The sequence below is a fragment of the Barbus barbus genome (assembly GCF_936440315.1).
Source record: "Barbus barbus genome assembly, chromosome: 38".
In the NCBI taxonomy this organism is placed as follows: domain Eukaryota; kingdom Metazoa; phylum Chordata; class Actinopteri; order Cypriniformes; family Cyprinidae; genus Barbus; species Barbus barbus.
Genome location: NC_136716.1, coordinates 16,241,417 through 16,257,901, shown reverse-complemented (window position 1 = coordinate 16,257,901; position 16,485 = coordinate 16,241,417). Strand labels below are relative to the sequence as shown.

Here is a 16,485-nt window from a genome sequence, read left to right as displayed (position 1 = left end):
GAGAGAATTTATCACCTCTCTGGTGCCCCCTCTAAACCTGTTAAACGCACTGAAAGGAGGAGCATTTTCTCAGGACCTGACAGGGGAGTCTATGCTGTGCCTGCAAAATGTGACTCATGGAAACAGCAGAGAGAGAGAGAGAGAGAGCGATAGGGAGAGAGAGAGATATGAACATAATTGATTCTGACCGCCGAGGTGGGATCCAGGTTTCCCGAGGGGGATCATCACAACGGGAGGCCACACTGTAACATTCCATCTGGGAAAGAGGGAGGAAGGAGGGATGGAATATAGCTGGAGGTGATAATGATAAAATGCTTTTCTTAATTGCAAATTGCGAGAACTCATTAGTCCTGCAAACTGGCGTGAAAGTGAAAACAGAGGAAAAGACGACTGGAGTGAAAAACAATAAACTAATTGTAAGAGTGTATTAGATTCTAGTCTATATGCAGCTGTTGTTGAAACGTGATAGAAAAGGGGAGTTGCTTAAAAATACTTGTTGATAGTTGTAATGTCGCCTAGGTAAATGTAAAGCACTCCTTCATATCACTTCTGACATTTTCCTGGCATCCAGTGCGACGAATATGCATTAGCTAATTAACCTATCAGATAAGGTTAAGAGAACTTTAGAGCATGTCACAGGTAACTGCCAGCAGAGGAGCATCATCAAAGGCTATGTGTGCAACATCGTGTATGGATGCACAATTTCAAGTTCTTCCATGCATCATGTATGTAGGTGCATAAGGAAGAAGAAATGAGGTGTTATGCATTCATGTCTTAACGTGTGTAGGTGGCCAGTTTTTGAATATTACTATGTAGCGCTTACATGCACATAACATCAACATAATATTCATGATCATGTCTGCAGGCCTGCAGTATGTCATTAGCCTTATTTGCAGAAAGACGTCGGATTGGGTGAATGTAGGTTATCACTCAGGCAGACCTAATTCCCTTGAGCCCCCCCTTAGATTTCCACTGTCAGGATCCTCCCTGTGGGAAGACATTGGAAGATAGTGGTGGGGTGGGACTGGGGGAGAGAAAATGCTCTACATCCTTTCCTAATTACTCCAGACTGCTCCGGTTAGCCTACCGGAGTCTCATTAAAAACAGTCAAACTTGGAGTACTTTCTCACTCCCCTTTCTAGATGAATAAATATTGCTCTCATTAGGATGCTAAAGTACTGACAACCGAGAGCCAATTATCACTAATCTATTCCGGTGAATGAGTGAGCACTGATTGGCTGAGAATGAAAACAGGAGCGTGTTTAATCAACAAGGGAACATCTAACTAAAAATAAACCAAACAAATATGTATTGTGAATAATTTTAGTGACTTGAATAGTGTTTACGTAATTACTAAAAGCTCCCAGATTGGCCCTTGGTGGAGTTGGGGCCCCTTTGTTGGGGTGGTGGTAACGCTTTGACCGTTGATGATGAAATCAGGAAGTGTTCTAGATGAGCAGTTTAGTGGCTCTTTTGTCTGTGTGTGTAGTCGTGTGTGTGTTCCAGATCAGAGTTGTGTGTGGGTAGTGCGATGTCCTGGGCAGATGGCTACTGTCCCTCTGGGCGGTCTACTAGAGACCCAGTGGAACAGAGTGATTCTGTACCATCTGGACCACACAGCACACAGGAGAGACCAAAAAGCGGCAATGTCAGTAACAAGGGCTTCGTATTTACAAGTGTCTCCAGGTGTAGTACAAACATATTGCAATGGGAAGAAACATTCATATTCAGACCTCATAGAAGTTTTTTTATGAACCACATTGCGTAATATCATCAATATCATGCTCTCTGACCCATAAAAAAAAGAAGGATGGGAAGCGTAGGAAGCAGACTTGCTTTCAGATTATCTTGAATTTAATTTATTTTTCTCACCCAACTGGCAAATTGTTCTATGCATAAACCTAACTACACTACTGTTCAAAAGTTTGTTTAAAAAAAAAAATAACATCATAATTATTTATTCCTATGATGGCAAAGCTGAATTTTCAGCAGCCATTACTTCAGTCTTCAGTGTCACATGATCCTTCAGAAATCATTAAAATATGCTAATTTGATGCTTAAGAAATATTTCTTATCATCAATGTTAAATACAGTTGTGCTGCTTAATATTTTTGTGTGATACATTTTTGTTCAGGACTCTTTGAGGAATAGAATACGGTGGCCCAGTAGTGCACAACACAACAAAATCTCCACAACACAATGGAAACAAGCCGCAACACAACGAAGTTTGCACAACACAACGAGGTTAGCACAACACAACAGAAACAAGCCGCAACACAACGAAGTTTGCACAACACAACGAAGTTAGCACAACACAACAGAAACAAGCCACAACACAATGGAAACAAGCTACTACACAACGGAAACAAGCCACAACACAACGGAAACAAGCCACAACACAACGAAGTTAGCACAACACAACAGAAACAAGCCGCAACACAATGGAAACAAGCCACAACACAACGGAAACAAGCCACAACACAACGAAGTTAGCACAACACAACAGAAACAAGCCGCAACACAACGAAGTTAGCACAAGACAACAGAAACAAGATGCAACACAATGGAAACAAGCCACAACACAATGAAGTTAGCACAACACAACAGAAACAAGCTGCAACACAACAAAGTTAGCACAACACAACAGAAACAAGCCACAACACAACAAAGTCAGCACAACACAACGGAAACAAGCCACAACACAACAAAGTCAGCAGAACACTACAAAAACAAGCCACAACACAATGGAAACAAGCTACTACACAACGGAAACAAGCCACAACACAACGGAAACAAGCCACAACACAACGAAGTTAGCACAACACAACAGAAACAAGCCGCAACACAATGGAAACAAGCCACAACACAACGGAAACAAGCCACAACACAACGAAGTTAGCACAACACAACAGAAACAAGCCGCAACACAACGAAGTTAGCACAAGACAACAGAAACAAGATGCAACACAATGGAAACAAGCCACAACACAACGAAGTTAGCACAACACAACAGAAACAAGCTGCAACACAACGAAGTTAGCACAACACAACGGAAACAAGCCACAACACAACAAAGTCAGCAGAACACTACAAAAACAAGCCACAACACAATGGAAACAAGCCACAACACAACGAAGTTAGCACAACACAACGGAAACAAGCCACAACACAACAAAGTCAGCACAACACTACAGAAACAAGCCACAACACAACAAAGTTAGCACAACACAACGGAAACAAGCTGCAAACACAATGGAAACAAGCCACAACACAACGAAGTTAGCACAACACAGCGGAAACAAGCCACAACACAATGAAGTTAGCACAAAACAACATAAACAAGCCACAACACAATGGAAACAAGCCACAACACAATGGAAACAAGCCAAAACACAACAAAGTTAGCACAACACAACGGAAACAAGCTGCAACACATCAAAATTAGCACAACAAAACAAAATTAGTCCTATGCGTTGTGTAGTGCAAATTTTGTTGTGTAGTGCACTACTGGGCCACCATAATAGAAAGTTCAAAGAACAGCATTTATTTGGGATAAGAAAGCTTTAACATTATGTCTTTACTGTCAGTTTAAATCATGCTTGATGAATAAATGTATTAATTTCTTTACAAAAGCTTACTGATTCCAAACCTTTGAACAGTAGTGTAAATTTAGTCAAGTTTACACATAAAACATGAAAATGTTATTTTCCAAAAGGCACAACACAATGGAAACAAGCCACAACACAACAAAGTTAGCACAACGGAAACAAGCCGAAACACAACGGATACAAGCCACAACAACGAAGTTAGCACAACACAATGGAAACAGGCCACAACACAATGGAAACAAGCCACAGCACAACGGAAACAAGCCGCAGCACAACGAAGTTAGCACAACACAATGGAAACAGGCCACAACACAACGAAGTTAGCACAACACAACGGAAACAAGCCGCAACACAACGGAAACAAGCCACAACACAACGAAGTTAGCACAACACAACGGAAACAAGCCGCAACACAATGGAAACAAGCCACAACACAACGAAGTTAGCACAACACAACGGAAACAAGCCGCAACACAACAAAGTTAGCACAACACAACAGAAACAAGCCGCAACACAATGGAAACAAGCCACAACACAACAAAATTAGCACAACACAACGGAAACAAGCCACAACACAACAAAGTTAGCACAACACAATGGAAAAAAAGCCACAACACAACAAAGTTAGCACAACACAACGGAAACAAGCCACAACACAAAGTCAGCACAACACTACAGAAACAAGCCACAACACAATGGAAACAAGCCACAACACAAAGTCAGCACAACACAACAGAAACAAGCCACAACACAATGGAAACAAGCCACAACACAACGAAGTTAGCACAACACAATGGAAACAAGCCAGAACACAACAAAGTTAGCACAACACAACGGAAACAAGCCACAACACAACAAAGTTAGCACAACACAATGGAAAAAAGCCACAACACAACAAAGTTAGCACAACACAACGGAAACAAGCCACAACACAATGGAAACAAGCCACAACACAACAAAGTTAGCACAACACAACGGAAACAAGCCAGAACACAACAAAGTTAGCAAAACACAATGGAAACAAGCCGCAACACAACAAAGTCAGCAGAACACAACGGAAACAAGCCGAAACACAACAAAGTTAGCACAACACAACGGAAACAAGCCACAACACAATGGAAACAAGCCACAACACAACAAAGTTAGCACAACACAATGGAAACAAGCCACAACACAAAGTCAGCACAACACAACAGAAACAAGCCACAACACAATGGAAACAAGCCACAACACAACGAAGTTAGCACAACACAACGGAAACAAGCCAGAACACAACAAAGTTAGCAAAACACAATGGAAACAAGCCGCAACACAACAAAGTCAGCAGAACACAACGGAAACAAGCCGAAACACAACAAAGTTTGCACAACAAAACAAAATTAGTCCTATGCGTTGTGTAGTGCAAATTTTGTTGTGTAGTGCACTACTGGGCCACCATAATAGAAAGTTCAAAGAACAGCATTTATTTGAGATAAGAAAGCTTTAACATTATGTCTTTACTGTCAGTTTAAATCATGCTTGATGAATAAATGTATTAATTTCTTTACAAAAGCTTACTGATTCCAAACCTTTGAACAGTAGTGTAAATTTAGTCAAGTTTACACATAAAACATGAAAATGTTATTTTCCAAAAGGCTAAAAATTATTTTACCCAACTTAAATTGATCTTGTTTATAGAATGTTTAGATGTTACATATTGTTTGCTTTTTACATTTCAAACAATTCCTGATGGATCAATACAAGTCTCATTCTACATTTTTAAATCCTCTATAACGTCAAATAAATAGATCATATTACAGGTTATGAGAGGTAAGATGCTCTGATACTTTTCCGTTCTCTCATAAAGCTTTCAGTGTTGCTATCTCATTCCAGTGAATGTGTTCATTCAGTTCACATCACACTCTGGGTTCCAGACAGGCCTGTGTCTGTAAATGCAGGTGATGGTTATCTACTTCAGACACACCCTTCCCTTCATTCATTCATCTTGAGCACAGCATCATCTCTATATTTCTGCTCCTCCAAGCAAACCGGGACGGATCGATAGAGCTTCTTGCTTCCATTAGTCTCTATGCAGGTTAATGCTGCATTAAAATGTCTACATGCTCACACGTATCTGGCTGCTTCTTTTTTTGGATATGAGAACTTTTTCTATCATTCTTTTATCAGTATCCATTCATGATAGTTCATGAAGAATTCATCCTCATCATGGTCATCTCTGAAAATGAAATGGATGGTGCGCACGCACATGCGGTTTCACTGTCAATTCTCCCCATTTCTTTTTCCGTCTCTTCTTACATGTTTTATTTTCCCCAGCATAGCGTCTCTGCAATCTCCTCCTACTTCCTTTCTCTCTCCTGCAACCTCCTTTCTGCCTCTCTTTTCTACAGCCCTACATCCTTCATTTACTTTAAAACAGACACTCTCCTCCTTCTAAAGCTCCATCCTCTAATCCTGTTAGAAGGATGGGCTTTGATCTCCTGTGAGTGATCATGTTGCTGGTGTGAAGAGAGAGAGTGGAAGTGAGAAAGAGTGCCACACAGATTAAAGAGGAATATGCATCGGTGTTGACGTTCCTTCACTACCTGCATCTGAAGTGACTGCGCTATTGGGATAGAAAAGTTATGATCATTTAATGCATGTTATAAATCAGAGCCAGAGCTGCTTGGGAAGCACTGAGGAATACAATATAAAATGTGATAGAAAGACTGTAACTCACAATAAGCGATATAAAATACTGGATGTTGGATTTGTGACCAAAATGATCACACTGGGATGGGAAACTGTAGTTGTTTGAAATGTGTGTATTAATATTACGATATAATGACATATAGTGATAATTTAATGATGTAAGACATTCAAGCAGACATTATAAAAGCATTAGCACTCCTTCAGTGAATATAGGTTGTTGTATAAATATGAATCCATCATGTGTCCAGCTGAAATTGATTTAATTCTTGCCTTACACGGCTCACTGTTCTGTGTAACCTACAAATGAAGTCTTGCGGTAAATGTCTTTGTAATATGGAATAAGAAAAGCCTTAAGATGCAGCAGCTTATGTGTTGGCTTGTGCTCATTAGAGTGATGATGGGAGAAATCAAAGTCAGACAGCCAGGAGGTTGTTGCATACAATAAACACACCAACTATTACTGTCGTTAGTTATTTCTTTTTTATTTAGGCACCAATAATCCATAATGCAGGGCCGATGCTCTCTCTCCTACAAATGCTATTTTGGGCTTAGTTTATCTAAAGCCACAAACAGACACGTTTAACTATCACAGTGGCGGGGAAATCTTCAGAACTGGAAATGCTACCAGACATTTGTGTCATTACTGGCTTGTTAAGTGAAACCAATTCAAATGTTTTCCATCATTAAACAATCAATCACTTTAAATATAATAAAACCACATTTTAAACAAAATCATTTCTTTTCATTCTCTTTTTAAGGTAAATCAGGCTTAAGTCAGGAGCAATCCACCAAAGACAAGTTCTACAACGAAGACACTTGCGGGGTAATTTCAACAAGACAAGCAGCATTTATCTGTTTATTGACTGTTAAGATCAACATTACTGACTTTAGGTTATCTTAAAATATGAACTGAACTTTGAAAGACAAATGAAATGGTGCTTTGGGATTTGCTGATCGTTTTGTGTCAAGAATGTAATGTTGGTGAACTTTATAAGTTCGCTTTACACAGCACCAGTTAAAGTAGATGCATGACTGTTTACAGAACGAACACCAGTCAAAGGTTCTTTATCATTACTAATGTCTATATTTTCAGAATAGTAAAGTCAACTATGAAAAAACTAATGGAATTATATAATGACAAAAAAATATTTTATTTTAAGGCTGAAATATGCTACAAGACTGAACAGATTCATACACTGGGCGACTAAAACACTTAAAGGAATACGCACTACCAGACTTTGAAGTTGTTCCAAACACAACAAACTGTTTTAAAATCGGCTAAAATTATCTGAATTGTCTGATATCCTCCAACTGGAATGAATCATTGTCTGAAGCTAAAAAAATGCACCCATTATACACTGTGATTTTCTAAAATTTGTCAACTTCAACCACCCAAAATCGGCAAACTGCTTGTAACTTTTGGAAACTAGAATAGACTCTTCCAGACTGCAAAATGGGGATAAATCATGTAGTGTATTTCAGCCTTTAAGCAGCCTAGATTCCAGGTCCGCACACTCTGGGCAATCTCTCAACAAAGTAATGAAGAATCCACCTGGGAAGTTTTTTTGAATAGTACTGAAGGAGATGCCATGTGTACTGGGCACTGTTGGCTGCTATCTTTACTATTCGGTATTTTTTTTTCATTTTAATGAAAAGTTTAGTCAAAAAAAAATTACACATATGTAACATTTACGTAAGGCCTAAAAATGTGTTTTAGTATTTAAGCATAGCTTAATCATCAGCCAAAAATTCTGTCAAGTGTGCTCAAACCTTTGACTGGTAGCTGAAGCTGCAGGTTTAACATTTAAGACACTGTAACCGGTAAATATATTTAATTGTTAATTTTTTAGAACAAAACAGCAGGGGAAGTCTTTGTGTAAATATATATTGTCAATATACAGCTGTATATAGTATTTTTAGATATATTTGTAATCTATCTATACAAGTATACATATATAACAATTAGGAGTTTTTTTTTTTTACATTCCTTTACCCTGACATTGTTTTATGTTTGAATAGACTGTTAATATAAATAAATCACCACATTTCACCATGTAAAAAAAACAAAACAAACATATTTTAAATGCATAACATTTCCATCCAAAAATACAACATAGAATATTTAATGAAACACACATACACGCATTCATACTAAATTTAACAGTTAAAGATTGGCCAAACTGAGTTTATTATTTTCTTAACCATATTTTAAATCCTTACTAGTGGACCTGCTTGTCTTAGACTGAAAAGTCAGCAGAGGTTTTCTGGCAGTATTTATTTTAGCTGTGGAATGAGGACTGAAACTGTGTGATTATGTATATGTGTTGGTGGAATGTCACTGATAATTTGTGTTACTTTGAATGTTCTTTGACATGTTATTTCAAGCATGCTAATCATTCCACTTTTGTATTCAGACTGTAGCAAATTTTCAATTTGTCTGTGTGGCAATGTGTTTTTGATGAGCCTTTGTTAGTCTGTTTCACCTGATTCACTCAACTGAAGCAGTTACTAACACACTGTGTCCACAAACCTTAAAAATTATAATTATCATCCTTAGGTTTTTCTATTTGTGGTTATATTACATCTGCACCTGGGCCATGGTTATGACTGAATTTACGGTTTGTGAATTTTATAGATTATTTTCTTCTGCTTTTATGCATGTTAATGAAAAAGATCAAACATAAAACATTACAAAATTCAAGCATTACAAAACAACATTTGTGATTTTAAAAAACAGTGCAAAACAAAACAACAACAACATAAGTCTATTTGTGGAATTTGTTTTTGCATTAACATCACTGCATCCTGCATAAACCACACAGTCGGCACATGGAGCAAATAATAAATTACCCATTTGCAGTTAATTTGGCCCATCATTAAGCTTGCTCTCCCCTCTGAAGTCCAGGACATCCCATAGAAGGGTGGGATTTTCACAGTTGTGCTGTGCCCTCCAATGCTCAATAACGTCCTGTTTCTTATTAAACACCTTACTGCAAAGGATGCAGTTAAAGTGAGAGCCCATCCTCAGGGATATACCTTTACTGAGGCCCCTTAATACATGGCCCTCCTTACCTATCATCTTCTCTTCGTCCTCCTCTTCTTGACTCTCTCTAGCTTCTTGATGGTGAGCATGGAGGTGGCGTTTGAACTTGGAAAAGGAGAACTCCTCGTCACAGGTGCCGCAGTGCACTAGGTTGCGTTTCTCATTGAGCTGCCTCCAGTAATGTGCTGCATGTTTGACCAATTCATCCTCTGCTTCACGGCCCCCACGCATGGCCCCATCCCTCAGTCGCACCTGGACCTCCTCTCTGTGCACGTACAACAAATGCAGCTTCATGTCAGCAAAGGTAGGGGTGATGGCCTGGCAACGCCCGCACTTAATTTGTAGCTCGACTGGGTCAACACGTTGTTCTGAGGCCTGTTCATCAGCTTCTGAAGACCTGCAAGACAAGGAACGTCTATGTCAAGTACAAGAAGGATTTAGCAAGTCAGCTCTCAAAGTTTATTACTTACTCTCCAACAGACATGTTTTCTTCGTGTTGACTGATGGATGGTTCAACAGTAAGTATTACCCGGTGCACCTCTCTCAAGTGGCTAAAATAGACACCCACATAACCAAATGACTTCTCACAGAATTCACAGCAAAGGCTCTTCCGGGGCCTGCTTTCAGCATGGTGCAGCTTCATATGAGTGCTAAGACTGCCTGAGTGGGCGTAGGCCTTCCTGCATACCGGGCACACATAAGGCCGCAGATTACTGTGGCTATTCATGTGGCTCTGCAAGTGATGCTTAAACTGGAAACACCTGTTGCAGGTAGGACATCGATGCAGCGCACGACTTCCCATGTAAATCACTCCTCCACCACCTTTACATTCTACCACAGGCTGCTGATCAGTAGCTTGCGAAGACTGTGGAGCACTCGATTGTTTTCCTGATATCTGCTGCCCTAATACAAGCTCCTGATCGAGGTTCTCTGATGTTGACAAGGAGGGGAGTGGAACAAGTTGTGGAATAGTGGTTTCCATTACCAGTACCGGCTTGGGACGAATACTCCGATACTTTTTGGATATGTCAAGCAGCTTCTCTTGAGAGGCAGAATTTGACACACCAGTTGGTGGTTTCTCAGGTACCCTCCTTCTGAAAAACGACAAGGATCTCTTCTTTCGGGCTTCGAAGGCTAGAATATCCTCCATTGTTTTTCTCTTCCTCCCCCGTTTCTTGCCTGGAGGTTTCTTGATTTGGGTGTTGTTGTGGTCTTGGCTTAGGCTTTCACTTTTAACTTTGCTGTCTGTGGACTTGATTTTGTTGTCTGGGGGGCTTTTCAGGCTGCTTTTGGCTCCAGTCTGCTTCTCTGACAATGGGGTGCTGGCGAGGCCGGTTGGTGCCAGGAGGGAGTTCTTCACCTTGGCATAGGGCAGGATGGGCAGCTTGCCCTTGGGTGGAGATGGAATGATCTGAACAGCTTTGCTAAAGATAGTGGGTGAGAGGACTGTGATGGCACTTCCAGCTGAGGCTTGACCCTCTATTTGGGTTTTAACCGGTGAGATTTTCTTGACAGGGGCAACAAGGGAGGTTCCAGAAGGATAGTGCTGGTTTTTAAGTGGACCGGCATCACTTTTTTGTTCCACTTTTCGATCTGTCTGTGAACCTGGGAGCAAGGGTGCAACGTTGATTTCGGACGAAGTAGGAGCGTCAATCATAACAAGCTGCTCTGATACTGGGTCTGAACTCTGGTCTGATTGCACAGCAGGTGATTGAGCTTGTATGGTTGCAGAAACCTTGTCTGGACTCGGCATCTTGCTACTGCCTTTTTCTGGAGCACTCTTGCTTCGCACTGGTTGGTATCTAGGAATAGGCAGCTTAAGGTTCTTCTGGATTGGCTGTTGCTGTTGTGTCTGAGGTAAGGCCACCAATGAGAAGGTCCCCTCTTGTCCGGCCACCTGCATGAGTGCATAGTTCTGGGCAGGGACAAGGATGGATTTGGGGCTGACAGCCGTAGTTGCTTCTGGAAGGGCTGAGGGAGGTTGGCAGGATAGAACTGCAGAGGATGGAACCACTGCTGGGGCTTTGGGGGCAATGCTGCGAAACTGGAGACCCTTCATTTGGGAGTGGGGCCGTGCATCACCTGTCAAAACAAGATAACGCCTTCAACTTTGTCATTTAAGAAATAAGATGTAACAAAAGTGAACTGAAAGAAAGAGAGGGTCTTACTGCTTTTTCATTCTCTCTCTCACACACACAAACCAATTTACCCTCAGGCAAAGAGTTTGAGCCTCTTTGATTCAACCTCGGCATACTGTTCTTGTTCATGCTGCAGCTCACTAAGTCTTATACCTCCACATGCTTCCTAATGCACACTGACACACACACACACACACACACACACACACACACACACAGACACAGACACAGACACACACACACACTTGCAGAAGGAATAAACCGACTTTAAAGCACAACAGCTGCCCAGCAGTAGAATCATTATTACATGAACAAGAATAAAAGTTAAACAACCATACTCAAAACAAGTCATGACTGTCCACACAACCTTGTGGCCTTCTGCCTAACAATTGTTGATGTGAAAATGAACAAATGAAAAAAATCTCAGCAGTGAAAAAAAAAAAAAAAAGTAGATTTACATTTATTCATTTGGCAGACACGTCCATTCATAGTGGCTTACAGGGCATTAAAAATAAAAAACAATAAAGTGTAGCTCTAAAGACTGCTTATGAAGATGGAAAAAATGTAAATGATGTTTCAGCACTCAGTTTTTAGAAGCCTGTAAGCACAAAACAGGGTAATTCCTAATCCCATTTAGCAGCTATAGAATTAATTAGGTTAAAAACAGAAACATCATAAAGAGCTGGGCTTTTACCGGACCTAAAAGGGGAAGATGAGAACAGTTGAAGGGGAGGAGAGTACTCTATTTTAGGTGCAAGAAATGGGGACTTTTAGCCACAGTCCCATGAAGAAAAATAAGAGCATCACGGACCAATTAGCAGAATGTAAGGTGAGGAGTTCAAAGGTGGGATCTGGTGTTTATGTTAGGAGAAGGGTTACGCTCCGGCCACCACGTATATCTGTATGTAGGTCTGTTTTTTGTTGTGAGTACCAGAATGTGTTTGTGGGAATGAATTTAGTTTGCATATGTGTGCGTTTACTCCTCACTCATGCGTAAAGGAATGCAGGCCAGATGTTGGTCAATAGGTCATGGGGACTTACCTGATAGCCCAACATTACAAAATTGTTATCAAATTTCGTAGTTTAATTCTAAGTGATTATAGGGATGGACACAGGTGCCTGGAACTTGGAAGTGACTTTTAAAGTGAATTTCTTTTTCAAACATTTCACAGTGATCTAAATTCAGTAACAGTTACACACAAACATATAAAAAACGGGCCACATTTTTTTATTTTGTGTCTAGTTAAATTGTCATTTTTGATTCATCAGACAACAATAAGTGGCAATTAAGTGTCAAGATTACACATTTTTTCCATTTAATAGATATGAGATGAATGGAACAGAATGTGTTTTTACCCCTTATTAAACATTACAAATGTCTGTGTCATGAACATATAAAAAGTACTCTTGATTTATCTAATCGAATACTACTAAAGCATACTACAAAATCTTGGTGAATACAGCAGTGATTATTATTAGTTTACCTTAAAAGATGAGCTTAATATTATTATCTCTATACTCACTTTGTGTGTGTGATTTCAGAGGGCTGGAACGATGCTCTTGGGTTTTCATGTCTGCCACACTGTCACTGAAGATCCTGAACAAACAACAAATACAGAGAACAGAACTGAACCTCTGCTGTGTAATTAACACAATAGATGCTTTAAATTACAGTGTTTAGAGGTGTCTGCCTGCGTTCAAACGATGTCTTCTCCCCCCTCTCTCTCTCTCTCACTATCTCGATCAAAACCAGAGGACATTCCAGATGTCACACAGGCTCAGATTAGAGTCAAGGCAAAGGCAGAAAAACAACAGGAGGGGAAGGATAGAAAGGGAGTGAAAGACTGTTAACCGAGGAGGAGGGGACACTGAATGAGCCAGGTGAGATGGGAACCAACCCTAATGTGTGTGTGTGTGTGTGGTAGTTGGACAAGGACGGGGGGGGGGGGGGGGGGGGGGGGGGGGTGTCATTTGGCCTGTACATGAAGGTCCTCATCTGTGGCAGTGAGATAGCAGCCTTGGAGTGTGTGCATGTGTTGCGGGGGACTATATTTTAGGGAGGGGTTCGTCCAGTACCCTGTAAGTCTGAAAGGAGATGAAAGGAAGGGATCTGCAAGTGATAAGAGAGGTGGACACACACGGCCATCCTGGCTAGAATGTCCATATCCAGAGGCCATGAGCTCTGACTGCCACAGATACACACACACACTTACATACACAGCACATCTGTCATATCTCTATGCCTCTACAAACTTCTCCATCTCTAAACACAACACCAATCTGTTGTACCATATTTTCACTTGTTTAATCAAGCCTGTGTTGGCTAATTCTCCTGTTGTTCTGGGCAAGCTGTGAAGTCGTTAACACGTGTGAAAATAAACAAAATAGGGAAACGATGAAGAGACAATAAACTGCACATGCTAAACATTCTCAGCCAAGTTCCTTCAGAAAAGTCAACGAGAATTCTTTTGTCTCAAAAGAGAAACTTATTTTTTCACTCTTCCAGTAAAAAATTTGGACACGCTTGTTCTTTACTATTATTATAAAGCATGGAAAAATTGTAATAATAAAGTCTTTAAAACTGTGAAATAGAAGTATGAGAATTATGTAGTTTTGGTAAAATAATTATATGTATGCACAATTTATATTTGTCTACAAAACTGTCCACTTTGTGTCCATTTAGAAGTTTTTGACTGGTAGTGTACAGTGGCCCCAAAAAGTATTGTACACGGTTGATATATGCAACTAATCTATACGTTTAAACTGCACGAGTAACTTCAGAGAAGTCAAAAAGTATTTTAATTCCTAAAAAAGAAAGTCCATTGATCTGTTTGATATGACAACTTAAAGAGTGTTTCACAAGTTTACGGAGATTATTTCATTTTGAATCACTGAGACAAATATCTGATGATTTTTTTTAAAGCTTTCTTACAAAGTACTGGACACTTAAAAAAATTAACTTTATGCAAGTTTAAAATTGCCAACTGAGAAAACAAATCTGTAATTAAATTAGTTACTTATGAAAATGTTAACGATTGCAAAGGGGGTTATATTGGAATATTTTCACAAAAACAGATTTAATTGATTTCTTTCGCAAACTGCATTGACTGCTCTAAAATATGAGACAACAATGTTTCAGAAGTTTAGGACACAGAATAGGACACATGCTTATTCAATAACTGTTTTACTTACTATCTGGGTTTATGTATATGCATTATTTCCCAAGATTAATTACTTTTTTGTTAGATGCCAGTGTTTTCTGTCATAGCTGGGCAAAGATTTTATTTAAAAACAATTGGTTATAATTGCATTATAGCTATTAAACTATTTCTTATGATTTTAAAAGTCACTGATTTTTAACCCTTTTAAGAAAGATCTTAAAGTAAAAAGTCTGATTTTGTGAGCTGTGCTTTTAAAATCTGACCGTAATCAATGAGTACTGCTGTAAGGTTAACACTGCCTGCTTTAAATGTTTTAAAATGAATAACGGTTGAAAACATTCATTAGAAATTTAGAAAAGTAATCAAAAAGTAATCAATTGTAATCAATTACATTAATAAAGTAATTAGTTACACTACTTATTACATTTTAAATAGGGTAACAACTTGTAATCTGTAACCTATTTCATTTCCAAAGTAACCTTCCCAACCCTGACTGTGATGTACAAAGGAATAAAACAGAATATCAAAAAAGAAAAAAAAATGATGGGACGGGGACTTTGTTCTATACATCAGCTGTTGATTGGATGGAGTCAGATCTGGATGCCTCACATGAAGTAGTAAAACCATCTTAGCGTTGTTGGATGTGTACAAAGGTGTGTATTTGAGTGAAAGGTCAGTTGTCTCTCTCAGAAGAGGAGACATTTTCAGAGAAAACACAGCACTGTTTGCCAATCTCGGTTTTTTTTTTTAAGTTGCTTGTTTAGAAGCGACTGTGCCTCTCCACTTACGGACTTACGGACACACAGTTTATGCACACTTACACGCACCCCTGCAGTATCTTATCTTGTGACAGCCAAAGCAACAAAATATTAACCAGAGGAAATGAAAACACAAACATGCTAGTACATCATAACACGCTACATACATGCGTCTGCAAAAAGACTGTGCTCTGCTGGAACAATACAACAGATGTTAAAACACGTCAGTCAACCAGAGCACCGTAACAAAAGAACCACATGAAATAATATCAACTCTGCATAACACACGCACAAACACACTCTTGAGTAATTAGCTGTCACCTGAGCCAATCAATGTGGAAGGGAAAAAATCTATTCCAATTTCAAAACTACAGGCTAGCCTGTACACGCAGATGTGGACTAATCAATAAGAAAAGCATCCCGCATCAGAAAGAGAGAATACAGAACCAAAATATTCCCACTGGCTAAACCATTTCAGTGTAAATCGCTGAATACATAAAGGAATCTCTCCCATAAATGCTGCTGAAAGATATTTTGCAGAATATACTGGCTGCTCTTTTTTTAAACAATGAAAGTAAACAGGAATTAAAGGACAAACCAAAAAACAACAAAAGTACCACATAGTCTATATGATTTATGAAGTATGTTCCAAACATTCAGTAACTTTAATGATATTTTTATGTGAGGAGCAGAATGAAATAAAAATGTAGTGGCTTTCACATCTGTTTGTGCATCCAAATAGTTTGCATAGGCCATACTACTTAAATTCGTGATTGGTTGACTGCAAAATTCAAATATTAAATGGAACGATAAAATAATAGTATTAACCAGATTGTTTTCCGTTCAGAACTACTAAATTTGATTTCATTTCTGTTTCTGGTTATGTTCCTGTCAAAATTTTGTTTGTTTCCAGTTTTTGTTTTCATTCATTGAGCCCTGAGACTTCAGATCCAGTGATGTTTGACTGAACTGATTCAAACCCTGAGAGTCAAACTGAAAATTAAAAATTTTTATGGTGTATTTTTTTTTTTTTTATCATTTTCGGAGCTTGTAAATTGCATAGAAAACACTGTTACACTAAATTATAAT

The 16,485-nt window shown here is 39.2% G+C and overlaps 1 protein-coding gene across 10 annotated transcripts in view; it reads right to left on the bottom strand.

Moving 5' to 3' along the window:
- The window catches only part of LOC306857826 (zinc finger protein 438-like), a 64,861-nt gene that overhangs the window by 2,466 nt on the left and 45,910 nt on the right, over positions 1-16,485 (bottom strand). For 5 of the 10 annotated variants that reach the window (XM_079398026.1, XM_079398029.1, XM_079398027.1 and 2 more), the window contains 3 exons: positions 13,001-13,074; positions 9,810-11,421; positions 6,762-9,736 (listed from right to left, as the gene is read on the bottom strand). In XM_079398026.1, the coding sequence (XP_079254152.1) occupies positions 9,157-9,736; positions 9,810-11,421; positions 13,001-13,049 (2,241 nt within the window). In that variant the 5' untranslated portion in view covers positions 13,050-13,074 and the 3' untranslated portion in view covers positions 6,762-9,156. Of the gene's footprint in view, positions 1-6,755; positions 9,737-9,809; positions 11,422-11,548; positions 11,741-13,000; positions 13,075-16,485 lie in introns of those variants that run through there. The other 5 variants (XM_079398024.1, XM_079398022.1, XM_079398031.1 and 2 more) reach the window with 5 other exon arrangements.